This window comes from Gossypium raimondii, chromosome 9, assembly GCF_025698545.1.
Source record: "Gossypium raimondii isolate GPD5lz chromosome 9, ASM2569854v1, whole genome shotgun sequence".
NCBI classification, from domain to species: Eukaryota; Viridiplantae; Streptophyta; class Magnoliopsida; order Malvales; family Malvaceae; genus Gossypium; species Gossypium raimondii.
The window spans coordinates 44,738,093-44,754,949 of record NC_068573.1 but is presented as its reverse complement, the minus strand read 5'-3'; the positions used below and the strand labels follow the sequence as shown (position 1 = coordinate 44,754,949).

Genomic DNA, 16,857 nt, shown 5'->3' with positions numbered 1-16,857 from the left:
GGGCTGGGCCCTGACAAAAATACTTGAGGTCCGACTTGTTTAAAAAACCGGCCTCAATTTTTGTTTAAGCCCATTTTTCGAACTTATGTTTTTGTACAAACCCTATCTTATTTTGGACAAGCCTTCAGACCTTAGCGGATGACCTGACCCATGATCAGGTCTACCGCCAACTCACATAGCTCTCTACTTCTGGCCCTTTCTCTTGGGTTCCAATCCCGTACGATCATCGTTATATTCTACACAACCCTTAGCCACTCAACACCTCATCACCCTTCTACACCACCATCTCCTACACAACATCACCATCCAACGCTTTTACCTTCATCATTACTACGTCTACCTCCTTTACCATTGGACATAGAAGCATCCACTACTTGAACCGCCAAAGTAGAAGACTCGAAACCCAAATCTTAAACAATCATTCATACACAAAATTCAACACAAGAAAAAAGTCCAATCAACAAATATAACCAACACAATTAAAAAAAGCTACTTGTTATTTTGAAGAACCTAAATCGAGCCTACAAACAAATAAAACAAAAGTTCGTATTTAAAAAAGAAGGAAAATAAATTGAAAAATAAACAAAAAAAAAGTAAAAGGGATTTACCTCTATTTAAGTTCGGGTTTGGAGCTATGGGATTCTATTTCGCAATTTGAATTGTGACGAGGTGCATTTCGCCAAAGAAAGCAACATATCTCATACCTAAGGCGATTAAATGACAAATGTGATAGATCGAGACAATAGAAGTTCAAATCTGATTTGATATTTTCATGATTTTTAGGTGGCTTTTGAGAAGATTTGAACCATTATATCAAAAGAGAAATGTAAGGTGGATAGTTTGGTGGATTTTTCGACTTATGATGTTGTCGTAGTGAGGCAATTAAGGAAGAGTAGCGCAAGGAAGAAGATGAGGAAATGGAGAGGTGAAAGGGGAAAAAAAGGAAAGAATAAATAAAATAAAATTTAAAAAATTAAAAAGAACAAAAAAATAAACTTAATAGTAGCAATGAGAATGAGGCGGGATGGGAGTAGATATAGCTAAATCTACCACCACTCTACAATTGGTATACTCTGCTCCACCAACCACTGCTTCACAAGGATGTATAATTTTAAAATCACTATTACTATTCTAGATGTTAGATGTATCCATTTTTGTTTCACCCCATTGTGCTTCAATTTAATTGTTGCTACTAAAAATTCTCTTTGAAATTTGAAATTTATAAAATGATTCAAATCTTACCATTCTTATTTAATAGTGAAAATGATAGATTTAACAACGAAGCAATCAGTTTGTTTAATTTTTTTAACAACAGTGCCACATTAACAATTTTTTTTTTGAGCGACGATAATAAGGATTACCCTTATTTAGAGTTGGCATGGAGATAGTTTGACCTAATTTGCTTTAAAGGTTATAATTTTTTTCTCAGCCCTAATTTTATAATTTCTTAAAAAGAAATAAATAGACCGACATTATTTCCATATAAAAAGTCGGTCAACTCAATAACTGGTGACCACTTAAAAGTTAAAACCACCTGTGGGTTCTTTTTTTGTTCTTAACAACTTGTGGAACTCGTACTAGCCAATAGAAACGAGAGAAATAAATTCTGCCATAAATATATTTATTAAAAAGTAATCTAAAAATTCAGATTTATTTAATTATCTGCCTCCAGCTCTAACCCGCTCCTCCTTATATTATTTTTCTGCTTTTTGCTTTTACAATTTTTTTCCCTTTTCCCTAGGGTTTTATTCAGCGCAGCCGGCTAAAGGTAAAGTCTGCATTCAGTTTCGAGTTATTGAAGTAGTTTTGACGAATTCTACTTTGTTTTTTTATATAATTAGGGTTTTGGATAGTGATTTTTAAGTGGATTTGTTGAATTCTAGCCCCGAAAGTTTTGTTTTTTTATGTAATGTAGTGTTTTGATAGTGATTCTTAAATTTTGATATTGAATAACTTGATGCTTTGAAATTTATGTTTTTATAATATTTGTTGTCTTCTTGCTTGCAGTACTATTTGCAATATTAGATATTTATTGTATTTGTACAGTGAGTCAATGATATTATATTTAATTTAAATCTAATTTGACCTGGTATGCTTGGTTCATTTTTAATTTCAGAGTTTCAAAATTTTTAATATCGAATTGGCACAACGGATCTCGAATATTTAATATTTAAGTGTATAGTTGTAAGTATCTAAATAGAGTTAAGATTAGGGTTTTTGTTTTATTTGTTGCAGATGTTTTCACTTTTCCAATGATATGTCTTTCTTTTTATATGGTTTCTTAATCTTCTATACTGCATTTAACTATTTAGTGTCTGTGTATTTCATTGATTAAATTGTCCATGTTTTCTTATATATTAGGGTGATGGAAGTTACACAGGTGCTTTTGAATGCACAATCAATAGACGGAACAGTACGAAAGAATGCTGAAGAAAGTTTGAAACAGTTTCAAGAGCAGAACCTTCCTGGTTTTTTGCTTTCGCTTTCTGGAGAGTTGGCTAATGAGGAGAAGCCTGTGGAAACACGTAAATTAGCGGGTTTGATACTTAAGAATGCATTGGATGCTAAGGAAGAACACAGAAAGTTTGAGCTTGTTCAAAGATGGTTGTCGTTGGATGGCAATGCAAAGAGCCAAATTAAGGCTTCTTTACTTACGACCCTATCTTCTATTGTGTCTGATGCTCGATCAACTGCATCGCAAGCAATTGCCAAGGTCGCTGGCATTGAGTTGCCACAGAAGCAGTGGCCTGAGTTGATAGGTTCACTTTTATCAAATGTTAATCAGCAACCAGCTCATGCTAAGCAAGCCACTTTGGAAACTCTTGGATATTTGTGTGAGGAGGTCCCTCCTAATGTTATTGATCAAGATCAAGTAAATAAAATACTTACAGCTGTAGTTCAAGGTATGAGTGCCTTGGAAGTAAACACTGATGTGAGGCTTGCTGCCACAAGAGCACTTTACAATGCAATCGGATTTGCTCAAGCGAATTTCATCAATGACATGGAGCGTGATTATCTTATGAGAGTTGTTTGTGAGGCAACCTTGTCCCCCGAATCGAGGATACGGCAAGCAGCTTTTGAGTGTTTGGTCTCCATTTCATCAACTTACTATGAGAAACTGGCTGCTTATATTCAGGATATTTTTAATATTACGGTAAAGGCTGTGAGGGAAGACGAGGAACCTGTTGCCCTTCAAGCTATTGAATTCTGGAGTTCAATATGTGATGAGGAGATAGATATTTTGGAGGAATTTGGAGTTGATTTCACTGGGGATTCTGATATTACTTGCTTTTACTTTATCAAGCAGGCTCTTCCTGCCCTTGTTCCTATGCTTTTGGAGACGTTGCTGAAGCAGGAAGAGGATCAGGATCAAGATGAAGGGGCTTGGAATATTGCAATGGCTGGGGGAACTTGTCTTGGTCTGGTTGCACGTACTGTAGGAGATGATATTGTTTCTTTTGTTGTGCCTTTTATTGAGGAGAATATACAAAAACCAGATTGGAGGCAGAGAGAGGCAGCAACTTATGCCTTTGGTTCAATCTTGGAGGGCCCTTCTCCTGAAAAGTTGATACCTCTTGTGAATGTTGCCCTAAACTTCATGCTAAGTGCTTTGACAAAGGACCCTAGTAGCCATGTCAAAGACACTACTGCCTGGGCCCTTGGACGAATCTTTGAATTTCTTCATGGATCAGCTGTGGGTTCAACTGTCATCACTCAGGAAAATTGCCAACAGTTGGTCACTGTTCTGCTGCAAAGTATGAACGACACTCCAAATGTTGCTGAGAAGGCTTGCGGTGCTCTGTATTTTCTTGCTCAAGGTTACGAGGAGGTGGGCCCATCGTCTCCTTTAACTCCTTTTTTCCAGGAAATTGTGCAGTCCCTTCTCACTGTCACTCATCGAGAAGATGCTGGGGAATCCCGGCTGAGGACGGCTGCCTATGAGACTTTGAATGAAGTGGTGAGGTGTTCAACAGATGAGACAGCTCCATTAGTGTTGCAGTTGGTGCCTGTCATCATGATGGAGCTTCATAACACTCTTGAGGGGCAGAATCTGTCATCTGATGGGAGGGAGAAGCAAAGTGAATTGCAAGGGCTTCTTTGTGGGTGCTTACAGGTCATTATCCAGAAGCTTGGTTCATCAGAACCAACCAAGTATGTGCTCATGCAGTTTGCAGATCAGGTAATGGGGCTTTTCCTAAGGGTTTTTGCTTGTAGGAGTGCGACTGTGCACGAGGAGGCCATGCTTGCAATCGGAGCCCTTGCTTATGCAACTGGGGCAGATTTTGCGAAGTACATGCCAGAGTTTTATAGGTACTTGGAAATGGGTCTTCAGAATTTCGAGGAATACCAAGTCTGTGCTGTCACAGTTGGTGTTGTGGGTGATATTTGCAGGGCATTAGAGGAAAAAATTGTTCCTTACTGTGACGAGATTATGACACAACTTCTCAAGAATTTATCAAGCAATCAGTTGAATCGTTCTGTGAAGCCTCCCATATTTTCATGCTTTGGTGACATTGCATTGGCAGTAGGAGAGTATTTCGAGAAGTATTTAATGTGGGCCATGTCTGCTCTTCAAAGAGCAGCAGAGTTATCCACCCATGTAGCAGGAGATGATGAATTGACAGAGTACACAAATTCGCTGAGAAATGGAATTCTGGAGGCATATTCTGGGATATTCCAAGGTTTTAAAAGCTCTGCAAAAACCCAGCTCTTGATTCCTTATGCACCTCACATCCTCCAGTTCTTGGATGGCATATACATGGAGAAAGACATGTGAGTTACATTAAAAGACTCTTCTCAGCTCTTACTCTATTTAATAGCTTGCCTTTTGATATGTGGTTACTGACAATCATTTTTATGCTACTTATTTGCCCGTAGGGATGATGTGGTCATGAAGACTGCCATTGGTGTCCTTGGAGATCTCGCTGATACATTGGGAAGTCATGCCGGTTCTTTGATTCAGCAATCTCTTTCAAGCAAAGATTTTTTAAATGAATGCTTGTCTTCAGAAGACCTTATGATTAAAGAATCTGCTGAATGGGCCAAGTTGGCCATTAGTCGTGCTATTTCTGTTTGATAGTATTGCCATTCAGCGCATTTATTTTCTGTTGGAAGTCCATGCATTTGGGTGTGTTGTGTTGAGGGTCTGGGATTGCATGTTTCAAGTCGTCACTATTTTGAAGACAACAGAAGTTGTTATCGGCCTTCCAGGTTGTCGTTAACTCTTGCATCATCATCATCATCATCATCATCATCATGGGGTCGGATTCCATTTTTTTTTATTACATGAGGTGGGTCGGGGTGGTTTCAGAGAAGTTGATGAAAATCACAATGAAGTCATGGAGGAGCATTAATTAAGAGAGGGTTCAGTAACTGTGACATCAAACCGGTGGCTAACTAGTCCGGTAGCTTCAGTGTTCGCACTGCTCTTGTTTCAAGACAAACATCATTTTTGCCCTCGGTTTGTTTTTTCTCCAAGTAAATATCCATCATTGGAATGGATGACCGAGGCTAGGGTTGAAAGATGTGCAGCACTTTGGAAACAGTCTCAAAGTGCTGCATTTCATTTTTCACCACTGTCCTTTCCATCACCTAGTTTTGATTTCCTTATTTTCCTCACTTTTTTTTTTTGGTCAGCATAAGTTGGCATATATATCTTTAAGCATATACATATCATTCAGTGACTGGGTTGCATTTAGTCTCTCAGCTGCTGCTTTTTGTATAATTGTTTGTTACCCATTTTGGAGTAGTCAATTTGTTCAAGTATCATGCATTCATAAGTTTATCTGTTTTGCCCTTCTTTTCTGTATACATTTTTTTTATCATACAATTGGAATGAATACATGTTCAAGTACTAAATTGTGAATTCTTTTAGAGATCAAAATCAAATCGTTAAAATGTTTTAGTTCAGTTCGGATATCCCTGAGTAGGGGTTGTGGTGGTGTAATTGAGGTTGAGTTTGAGCTCGATTCCACTTGAAGCTAGGTTTGATTTTGTTTGAGCTCATTTTTAATTTTGAACTCAGAGATAAAAAAAAAAAAACTGAATCTTTTTTAGTTTATTCGAATATATTTGATTTTAAACTTGGTTGTTTATGTTTGAGATTGAGCTTGAATTCAAAATCTTCAATGATAATTCATAAAGTATAGCTTTCTAAACTTGAAAGAAATCTTAATTAGCCTTGCTAAAAGATTAAGATATTCAAATTTGGTTTATTGAACTGTGAGTTGGAGTGAACTAAAGGCTAATTTCTCAAACCCAATTCGAATAGTTTGCAACTTATTCCATTTACGCTACTATGGATAAAATATAGATAAAAGGAGATTGATGTAGTCATATTTTTATGAGTATTTTTAGGTTTTTTATAACCAACCATATAATTAACAAATTTTGCTAACACATAAACATGTTAATTTGAGATTGGTTGATTTAAAAAAAATTTAAATTGATAAAAATCATGAAAAATCATTAAAAGTTCTAAAATTTGAGAAATGATAAGTTATATTCATTAAACATTTAATAAAAATTAATAATCCGAGCTTGGACAAAAATTTTTGTATTTTGAATTGGTCTAGTTTCTCTTGAGATTAATTTAAATAATAAAAAATATTTTTAAAATTTAAATTTAATTATAAAATATCAACTAAAATATATTTTTTATTATTTTTGAACACAAAATGAGTTTTGGGCAGATCAGATCGGTCCATGGAAAGTTTTACGGTTGAGTAACTTAAATAAAATTTTTAAATAGTTTGAATTATTTAGTGACTATTTTATAATTTTTTAAAGTTAAGTGATCAAAATATAAAATTACTAATAGCATAGTGAAATTGAGTGTAGTTTAACTTTAAAATTTTAACCAGTGTGCAGAGCAACTATTAAAAAAATAATTTTGTATAAATTATTTGAGTCCAGCTTCAAATGCGCGTCTCTTCCTTCTTCATCTCCTTTTATTATTTTTCTTTTTCTTTTTTTTTTCTTTTTCTATTTTGTTTTCTCTCCAATTATTAGGGTTTCATTTCAGCTCCTAATCCTTCTTCCCCGATTCTCCGATCAGTGAAAGGTAAAGTCTGCATCGTATTTTATTTTCACTTGTTTTAAGTTATACTATTGGTCGATTTCATTTCTGAAAGTTCTATTCCTTGTTTGTAATTAGGGTTTTGGATGGTGATTTTTGTATATTTGGTATTGAATGCATTGATCTGCTCTTTTTTTTATTATGGTTTATATTCCTAAGGTACTGTTTATTTGGAGACTAATCCGAGTATTCGATTTTTGTTGGAAATATTTAAGTGATCGGATTTATTCTTGTTTAAATTAAATCTGATTTGATCTGCGAGATTGTTTTCTTTGCTTTGTTAAATTTCAAATTAAGTTTTTAATGTCTAAATTGCCTCAATTGGTTTTGAATATTTAAGTGTTCCTCTCAGCTGTTAAGTATGCAAGTGGAGATGACAATTTGGATTTGATGGATCCATTTATGGTTATATTGGCGTTACCATCGGTTACTTCCCTTTCATGTAATTTAAGGGAACTGTTTTATGTTAGTTTTGCTTCCATTCATTTTTTGTCACTATGCAGTCTCCTTACCCTTTAGTTTTGGATTTACTTGATTGAGTGAAAAACTGGAAGGATGGAAAGAGGAGAATGAGAAAGTGCAAAGAAAATAAATTTTGAGTGTGCTTGGTAGGAAGTGAAAGTGAGAGGAAAGGAAATATAAAAAGACGATCTTTTATTTTTTAATGCATAAAAGCAAATCACTCTCCTCTTTGAAGGAAAGATAGAAAATAATTATATTTTCTTTCAATTTTCCCATCTTTCCTACTAAGTACAACTGAAAGAAAACATATAAGTTCTTTCTATTCTTTTTCCTCTTTCTAATCTTTCTTTTACCTTATCAAGCGAAGTCTTAATATATTTTTAGGATTGAGGTGCTGCAATATTCATGCTGTTTGGCACTGAATTTCTGTTTGTCTAATTGATTAAATTGTTTGTGCTTTAGAAATATTACAGCCAATGGAAGTTACACAGGTGCTTTTGAATGCACAATCAATAGATGGAGCTGTGCGAAAGAATGCTGAAGAAAGTTTGAAACACTTTCAGGAGCAGAACCTTACAGTTTTCTTGCTGTTACTTTCTGGGGAGTTGGTAAGTGAGGAAAAGCCTGTGGAAACACGTAAGCTAGCAGGTTTGATACTTAAGAATGCATTGGATGCGAAGGATCAGCAGAGGAAGGTTGAGCTTGTTCAAAGATGGCTGTCGTTGGATGGTAATGCCAAGAGCCAGATTAAGGCAGGCTTATTAAAGACTCTGTCTTCCCCAGTATCTGATGCTCGGTCAACTGCATCTCAAGTTATTGCCAAGGTTGCTGGCATTGAGTTGCCACATAAACAGTGGCCTGAGTTGGTGGGTTCACTTTTATCAAATGTTCATCAGCTACCAGCTCATGCTAAGCAAGCCACATTGGAGACTCTTGGCTATTTGTGTGAGGAGGTGTCTCCTGATGTTATCGATCAGGATCAGGTAAATAAAATACTTACGGCTGTAGTTCAAGGCATGAGTGCTTCTGAAGGAAACACTGATGTAAGGCTTGCTGCTACAAGAGCACTTTACAATGCTCTAGGATTTGCTCAGGCTAATTTCAGCAATGACATGGAGCGTGATTACCTCATGAGAGTTGTCTGTGAAGCAACCTTGTCTCCAGAAGTGAGAATAAGGCAAGCAGCTTTTGAATGTTTGGTCTCTATTTCATCAACTTATTATGAGAAACTAGCTCCTTACATCCAGGATATTTTTAACATTACGGCAAAGGCTGTGAGAGAAGATGAGGAACCTGTGGCCCTTCAAGCCATTGAGTTTTGGAGTTCTATTTGTGATGAGGAGATAGATATTTTGGAAGAATATGGAGGTGATTTTACTGGAGACTCTGATATTCCTTGCTTTTACTTTATCAAGCAAGCAATCCCTGCTCTTGTTCCTATGTTGTTGGAGACACTCTTGAAGCAGGAGGAGGATCAGGATCAAGATGAAGGGGCTTGGAATATTGCAATGGCTGGGGGAACTTGTCTTGGTTTGGTTGCACGTACTGTAGGAGACGATATTGTTCCACTTGTTGTGCCATTTATTGAAGAGAATGTAACAAAACCAGATTGGAGGCAGAGAGAGGCGGCAACTTACGCTTTTGGTTCAATCTTGGAGGGTCCTTCCCCTGCAAAGTTAATACCTCTAGTGAATGTTGCCTTAAACTTCATGTTAAGTGCTTTGACAAAGGACCCCAATAGCCACGTTAAAGACACTACTGCCTGGACCCTTGGACGAATCTTTGAATTCCTTCATGGCTCAGCTGTTGATTCACCCATCATCACTCAGGCAAATTGCCAACAGATAGTCGCAGTTCTGCTACAGAGTATGAAGGACACTCCTAATGTTGCTGAGAAGGCCTGTGGTGCTCTCTATTTTCTGGCTCAAGGTTATGAGGAGGTGGGTCCATCATCTCCTTTAACTCCTTTTTTCCAGGAAATTGTGCAGTCTCTTCTCACTGTCACTCACCGAGAAGATGCTAGGGAATCTCGGTTGAGGACAGCTGCGTATGAGACGTTGAATGAAGTGGTGAGATGTTCTACAGATGAAACAGCTCCATTGGTGTTGCAATTGGTGCCTGTCATTATAATGGAGCTTCATAACACTGTTGAGGGGCAGAAGCTGTCATCTGATGAGAGGGAGAAGCAGAGTGAATTGCAAGGCCTTCTTTGTGGGTGCTTACAGGTGATTATTCAGAAGCTTGGTTCATCAGAGTCAACCAAGTATCTGTTCTTGCAGTATGCAGATCAGATAATGGGGCTTTTCCTAAGTGTTTTTGCTTGTAGGAGTGCGACTGTGCACGAGGAGGCCATGCTTGCAATCGGAGCCCTTGCTTATGCTACTGGGCCAGATTTTGCAAAGTACATGCCTGAGTTCTATAGGTACTTGGAAATGGGTCTTCAGAATTTCGAAGAATACCAAGTCTGTGCTGTCACAGTTGGTGTCGTGGGTGATATTTGTAGGGCATTAGAGGAAAAAGTTGTTCCTTACTGTGATGGGATCATGACACAACTTCTCAAGAATTTATCAAGCAATCAGTTGCATCGTTCTGTGAAGCCTCCCATATTTTCATGCTTTGGTGACATTGCATTGGCCGTAGGAGAGTATTTCGAAAAGTACTTAATGTGGGCTATGTCTGCCCTTCAGAGTGCTGCAGAGTTGTCTACCCATACAACAGGTGATGATGAATTGATTGAGTACATAAATACCCTAAGAAACGGAATTCTGGAGGCATATTCTGGGATATTCCAAGGGTTTAAGAACTCTCCTAAGACCCAGCTTTTGATTCCATATGCACCTCATATCCTCCAGTTCTTGGATGGCATATACATGGAGAAAGACATGTGAGTTCTACTAAAAGATACTCTTTTAAGCTTTTATTCTATTGACTGACTTCTCTTTTGATGTGTGGTTATTTTACATTTTCTTATTCTACTTTCTTGCCTCTAGGGATGATGTGGTCATGAAGACTGCCATCGGTGTCCTTGGAGATCTCGCTGATACATTAGGCAGTCATGCTGCATCTCTGATACAGCAATCTGTCTCAAGCAAAGACTTTTTAAATGAATGTTTGTCTTCAGAAGATGTTATGATTAAAGAATCAGCTGAATGGGCTAAGTTGGCCATTAGCCGTGCCATTTCTGTTTGATGAGGTTGCCATTCAGCTTCAGCATGTTTATTTTCTTACGGAAGTCCATGCATCTAGGTGTGTTGAGTTGAGGGTCTGGGATTGCATGTGTCAAGTCATTGCCGTTGTCCAACAACAGAATTTGTCCGTCTTCAAGTTGTCACTAACTCTTGCATCATCATCATCATCATCATCATCATCATGGGGTCAGATTCCATCACTGATCATGGAGGAAGTCGATAGAGATGGAGAAGTTCATAAACCTTTGCTTGTCATTGGGAGAGACTGACTAGTCAGGTAACCCGGTGACTTGCAGTTTGTACATGGGCTATGTTTGAATAGAAGCATCATTTCTGCCTTGGGAGTGGTTTTCTGCGGTGAAATTGTAGGTTACTTGAAAAAGATGACTAATGATGAGAATGAAAGTGCTGCAGCAGATGATCACATCTCATATGCTTCGCATCTCCGTTGCTTCTCCATCTCTGAGTTCTGGTTCTGAGTTTTCCTCACTCCTTTATTTAAATAGCTAAAGTCTGCAGCTTTTGTATAATTTGGCTTTGGTGGGGTCTAGGATTAACCATATATACTGCATGCTATTGGGAGCATTGCATTCAGCATTGAATTGTTGGTTTTTTTTTTCTTTTTTGAAAGATTCAATTGTTCAAATATCATGCATTCATAAAAATTCTGTTTGGAAATTGCTTTAGTTGGTTCCAACATTCGTGATATCGAAGGCATACTTTGGGAGGATGCAATGGAGACTACCTTTGGTAGACTTGGTCCAATGTAGTTTCTGTTCTTAAGAGTTGTAAACTCTCCTTATCTCCCCAATATATATATTGCTCTGGTTTTCCATTTGTTCGATTCTATTTTTGGTTGTAGAAAAAATCCGAGCAAGGGCTGACTGGCAGTATTTCTGGGGTTGCCTCTATTTTGATTAAATTCTTCATTTGCACTTTCTTCTGTTTTTGCTTCCGTTTTTTATTATTTGATTTTCTATTATCGTTAATTTGAATATTTAATTCTATATTTTAAAACAAATTCTAATGTTCTAGCAAATGTCAAATATTGCTCTTTAAATGAATTAGGATTGAAAATTAATAATCAAACGAAACAAATTCAAAATATTTTAAAAATTATAATAAATATTTGATCTAATACCGTATCTGAACTTGCAAATACTTTTATGATATCCTATGTTGAGCTCGAGTTCCGTTGTATATTGATAAAACATTAACTAACAACAATTTAAGACTAATGTTTAGATTGAAGGACAATGTCATAATTACACAACTTGTAGATAAAAAATGTTTTATCTAGTATCTCAACATTAATCCCATTGATCTTAAAACGTACTCTTAACCTCTTTCATACTATCTCTATGAACATCCTCCCGGGTTGTACAGCCAGAAACCTAACGCTTCATTTTACCAACATATCCGTGGAATACACAGTTTTGGACATTTTACGACACTCTAAATAACCCTTCAAAATGCATAAAAACGTCAAAAACAAAAAATGGTCATACCTATGTTGGACACCACCGTCTCTGATACAAAACCCCTAGTGCAAATAGCATAGGTGGTAGCACTAAACTCCATATTCTTTACTCCAAGAACAATTAAAACGTAAACATAATGTTTTCCACCTCCTATCCACAACTGCCGCACTAATCTTCCCTTTACCACAGAGCAACTCAGGTTAGATGAAAATCCGAGAGAAGCCTCTGTAAAAACAAACACTCAAGCAAGAATATGCCGTTTACTTTGGAAAATGATGCTCTATATGCTGTACTAATATCGAACACTTTGTTTGTATTTCATCTGAAGTCTGGACAGCCTTTTTTGTAGTGCAAATTTCTCGTCCTTCTTCCCTAATTTATCCAAGTAGAATACAACCTTATTTAGGGTTACCATAACTTCCTCGCTCTCACTGCCAAACTCTCTCTCTTGAATCTTCAAAACTCTCTCAAGCTGCTCTAGTAACTCAGCCTCACCTTTCCCTAATCGGCTCTGAATTGACACCAAACAATCCAAAGCCTCCCCTGTGATAACATCGACAGACATTACAAGTTTATAAGAGCACAATCATGATTCACTCTGGGCCACAACATGGTTCTATATGCGATACTAATCATCAAGATAATGCTAAACTGCCAAACTGGCTCAGATGAAACCATACTCAGGATAACCAAACTCCAAACAAATAATGCCTATCTGAAAAAATAACTGTCAGAAATAAATGAGATCAGTAATATTTACCAACAGGGAGGGAGTCTTTTCTGAATGCCTTCTTGCGGATGCGTAAAGCCTCAAGTGCTATTTTTTCAGCTTCTTCATCCTGCTTTAAATGGTAAAGGGTCACAGCAAGATGCAACATTGGGAAAGTGATGGAAGGATTTTCAGGCCCGTCAGCCCTTTTCATGATTTCTAAACTAGTCCTCAACAAGCGTTCAGCCGTTACAAAATCTTTTGACTGTGAATACGATGCTGCAAGATTTAGGTAGTGTGTAACTAAGCTGGGATCATCTTTTCCTTTACGTTTCTCAGTGATCAATAAACATTCCTCCAGCAGCTCGCGACCTTCTCTTCCTCTGCCAGCAGACAAATTACAACAGAAGTTAAGACTATGCTTTTACCAAAGCTGTATTATACGAAGATCAAACCAATGTTACTACGATTCGAATATGAGTACTGGATATGGTTATACATATTCAATTTTTTCTTAGTTTTTTCATGTATTTGACCCATGTTCCAATATTTGTGCCGGACACAGGCATCAACTTGATTTTTTTACAAGCTATCCAATATAAACGGTGCTCCCATCCGAGAAATATTCAGAGATATTGGTAGTGGATTTATCATTAAGGCTTGAGAAAACCATGCATTAAAATCTACTAACGCATGCAGATTTTTAGTCTTAATCACACATCGAACGTACCTTCCCACAACATGAAGTAGTTCTGCCAAATCTATTCGCATATTCTCCATCATGCTATCATCTAACGGCATATAACTCGCATCTTTTATAATCTGGAGAGCCTTCTTGTATAAATCAATGGCTTCATTTGCATTCCCTGTAAAGAAATGTGGCACAATGAACCATACTTGCAATTAAGCTTTCAAATTACTGGAGAGCATTTAATGATTGAAAATAGGATAGGGCTGTGGAAAGTGCTATTGTAGAAGCTACCTTTCGCACACTTTGCGTGGGCTAGGGAACACATAGCAAGTCCGACTCTTCCATCGTTCTCCCCATATAACTTGGTATATATATTTAGAATTCTGGAAAAGGAAAAATAAAATGTGAAAAATGAACTGAAAACCCACAAGCGAATCAATATGAATGGAATCCTCACTAACCTAATAAAAGAGTTTTCTGCACCTGTAACTTTGCCCTCCTTTATTAAAAGACTTCCAAGACCAAACAGAGGTACAACAAGATCCTCAGTTTCGACACCTCTATTTAGTTCCAAGATGCGAATCACACGATGATAAATATCAACTGCTTTTGTAGCTTTTCCAGTAGAACTAAGGACTTTTGCGATTCCCAACAATGGTGTGACAAGAACAACACTATTTTTACCTAGGAGAATACGTGCATTTTGAGATAATCATCAACAATTGAAGCTCACAAACTACGTCAACAGTGGAAAAAATATGCAAAAACAATTTAGGCATGTACCGTGTCTGTTCTCTAGAATATCGGTAGCTCTTTGATTAACAGGCAAGGATTTCGCAAACTCCCCCAAATTTGAATACATGCTTCCCATATGCACAAGTATTGAGTCGAGAAGGGGTTCATCATTGTTTAGATCATCTATAACTTCACTAATCTGCAATCAAGAAAATATGTACAACATGAAAAGTGGAAAGAGAAGAAATGGTTTTAATTCTCTCTTGATGAGTGATTCTTACATCAATGAGTCATTTTTATTGCATTCAGAGCTCTTTAATGTTTTATCTATTGCTTGTGACATTGGAACTTAACCTTTAAAACCTATTAGCCACGCAGGCAATCAAGAAACTTAAAAAGAGTAAAAAGGAAGCATCTTCAAGTACTAAACTTGCAAATTTTAAATGAGGGAAACAAATGAAGCTCCTCCACTATATAACCAATAGAAGACTAAACTTTCAGTGCCTTATTTCCATTATTATGAATTCTCTCTTTTGAAGCACGAAAAACCTCTAGGATGTATTATAGTTCACAAACAGTTTGTATATGTTGGTCATTAGCGTCGTCCAATTCAGTCATTTTAAGAAGTTCAAAACCGGATTAACCAAGATAAGATACAAGAAGCAACATCAAAAACTTATTATCATTTGCAAAATGTATGATTTGGCAATCTATAATCACATCAGTAAGTTAATAGTAGCCAAGTGCGATGCCATGTCTGTACAACAAAGAAGCACTTGAAAACATGAAAATTAAGCTTACAAGGGAAAGGAAAGTTACCACATCGAGCAGAGACCGTACAGACTTAAATTCTCCGACAGCCATGTAACCCATAGCAATGACATCGAGAATAGCAGCTTCTTCAATGCCTTTAGAACCGTCATTCATCTGTTCTTTTACAGCTTCATAATTTGCTTGAAGTAGGTCTACAGCATCCTTCTCCTTCCCCGTCGTAATTAAAGTTTTGACTTCATTAAATAGCTCTTGAAGCTGCCTCTCAAAGTCACTCATGCCATCAGAGGAGTCACTTGCTTTGTCAAACAATGTTTTAGACCTGCTAATAATAGATGCTAGGATATAATGTTTCTAAAGAAAATTTCAAAATATTGCCAATGTTATCCAGCTCCTTAAAACTTTTGTAGATTCTTTAGCTAGAGATATGGTAGAGAAATGATACAAATAAACAACTAATGATCATTTAATTAGTGAGACTTGAAACCAATGGTCCAATCCAACAGTACATCACTTAAAGGCAAAGCCCTATGTTACTCGAACTTGAGTGTTGAATACAAGTATATATCTCAATTTTGACAATAACTCAATCAAAAGGAGCAACATAAGCAAAGAATTCGACATTTCCAAAAGGCAAATTAACAAACAGTAACATAAAAAAATAAGGACAAAACTAAAAATGGGTAATTAAGATAAAGTTCCCACCTGTGGAAGCCATTTTGTGATGAAACACCAGAAGCGGCCTTATTTTGATGAGTAGAGACATGGGTTTCTAATGAGTTAACTGCAGCATAAGGTTTGAACATGAATTGGCGGCTGCAAACAGTTGGAGTTGGAGTAGCAGGTACCATGTAAAGCAGGAGCTTGGGTTTCTGGGTTCGAAGCCAACACCGTGAATTCAAGTTTAGAGAGGCTTGGATTGTCCTGAAACATTTATTAAAAGCTAAGAACACTGATTCCAAAAAGGTTCTTCTCTTTAGCCCAAACAATGAAAAGATTAGAATTGAATAAGCGAGCGCCGACGAGACAGTACTTGATGCTAGAGAAGCCAGATAAAGGAAACCCAAAGTAATTCGAAAAAGGAAATTGCATGTACAGCATATAGATATAAAGAATGCACCTGTAAGTGGTGAAAGTGGGAGAGGGGAGAAAAATAGGAGCTGCCATCGAAGTTGCAGTGAGAAGCAGCAGTGAATTTGATTGCTTTGTGTTTTCATTTGTTTAACAACCCATTTTATTATTATTTAGATTATTCTCTAAAAAATTATAAATATTTTTACATTAATATTTTTACATTTTTATAATTATATTTGAATTATAAATTTAGTTAGCTCAAATTAAAATTCACTTTGTCCAAGTCCAACATAAAATAAAACTGAGTTTATCATCTTGTGCTGCTTGTAGCCGGATCTTTAAATAAAATTACTTGTATTTCGCTTGTTTTGATATATGAATTTATCATCTTACTTTTATGTTTATATAATAATATAAAAATAAACTCTGATTTCTTTGAATTTATACTACAGCATCACGTATTCATTAATAACAAATTTATAAATAACTAACATAAATATTAAAATGGTAAAATAAGATATTGAAGAGTAGAAATGATATCTTTGTTTAAATCCTTCATTTATGTTTTAATTCTATTATCATTTTATTTAGGCACTTCAATTTTTTATTAAAATTATATATAAATTATTTATTGAACTTCATACACCTTTCGGGTAAAAATTCACGTA

The 16,857-nt window shown here is 36.4% G+C and overlaps 3 protein-coding genes across 4 annotated transcripts; 2 read left to right on the top strand and 1 right to left on the bottom strand.

Annotated features, from left to right (window-relative positions):
* Nucleotides 1-1,598: 1,598 nt before the first annotated feature.
* Nucleotides 1,599-5,204, top strand: LOC105800158 (importin subunit beta-1). The gene is made up of 3 exons (XM_012631099.2): nt 1,599-1,768; nt 2,362-4,773; nt 4,879-5,204. Exons 2-3 carry the CDS (start codon nt 2,366-2,368, stop codon nt 5,075-5,077), a joined length of 2,607 nt encoding a protein of 868 aa, XP_012486553.1. The 5' UTR covers nt 1,599-1,768; nt 2,362-2,365; the 3' UTR covers nt 5,078-5,204.
* A 1,693-nt stretch (nt 5,205-6,897) lies between these two features.
* Nucleotides 6,898-11,406, top strand: LOC105800157 (importin subunit beta-1). 2 transcript variants are annotated; one of them, XM_012631098.2, is made up of 3 exons: nt 6,898-7,063; nt 8,003-10,424; nt 10,531-11,406. In XM_012631098.2, the coding sequence occupies exons 2-3, from the start codon at nt 8,017-8,019 to the stop codon at nt 10,727-10,729; spliced, it is 2,607 nt and encodes an 868-aa protein (XP_012486552.1). In that variant the 5' UTR covers nt 6,898-7,063; nt 8,003-8,016; the 3' UTR covers nt 10,730-11,406. The 2 variants fall into 2 exon arrangements, with proteins under 2 accessions (XP_012486552.1, XP_052476908.1); XM_052620948.1 differs by having other exon boundaries at nt 6,930-7,063; nt 8,014-10,424.
* A 549-nt stretch (nt 11,407-11,955) lies between these two features.
* Nucleotides 11,956-16,332, bottom strand: LOC105800159 (uncharacterized). The gene is made up of 9 exons (XM_012631100.2): nt 16,236-16,332; nt 15,821-16,039; nt 15,164-15,437; nt 14,393-14,543; nt 14,071-14,293; nt 13,901-13,992; nt 13,649-13,784; nt 12,970-13,301; nt 11,956-12,752 (listed from the first exon to the last, which is right to left on the bottom strand). Exons 1-9 carry the CDS (start codon nt 16,280-16,282, stop codon nt 12,502-12,504), a joined length of 1,725 nt encoding a protein of 574 aa, XP_012486554.1. The 5' UTR covers nt 16,283-16,332; the 3' UTR covers nt 11,956-12,501.
* Nucleotides 16,333-16,857: the final 525 nt, after the last annotated feature.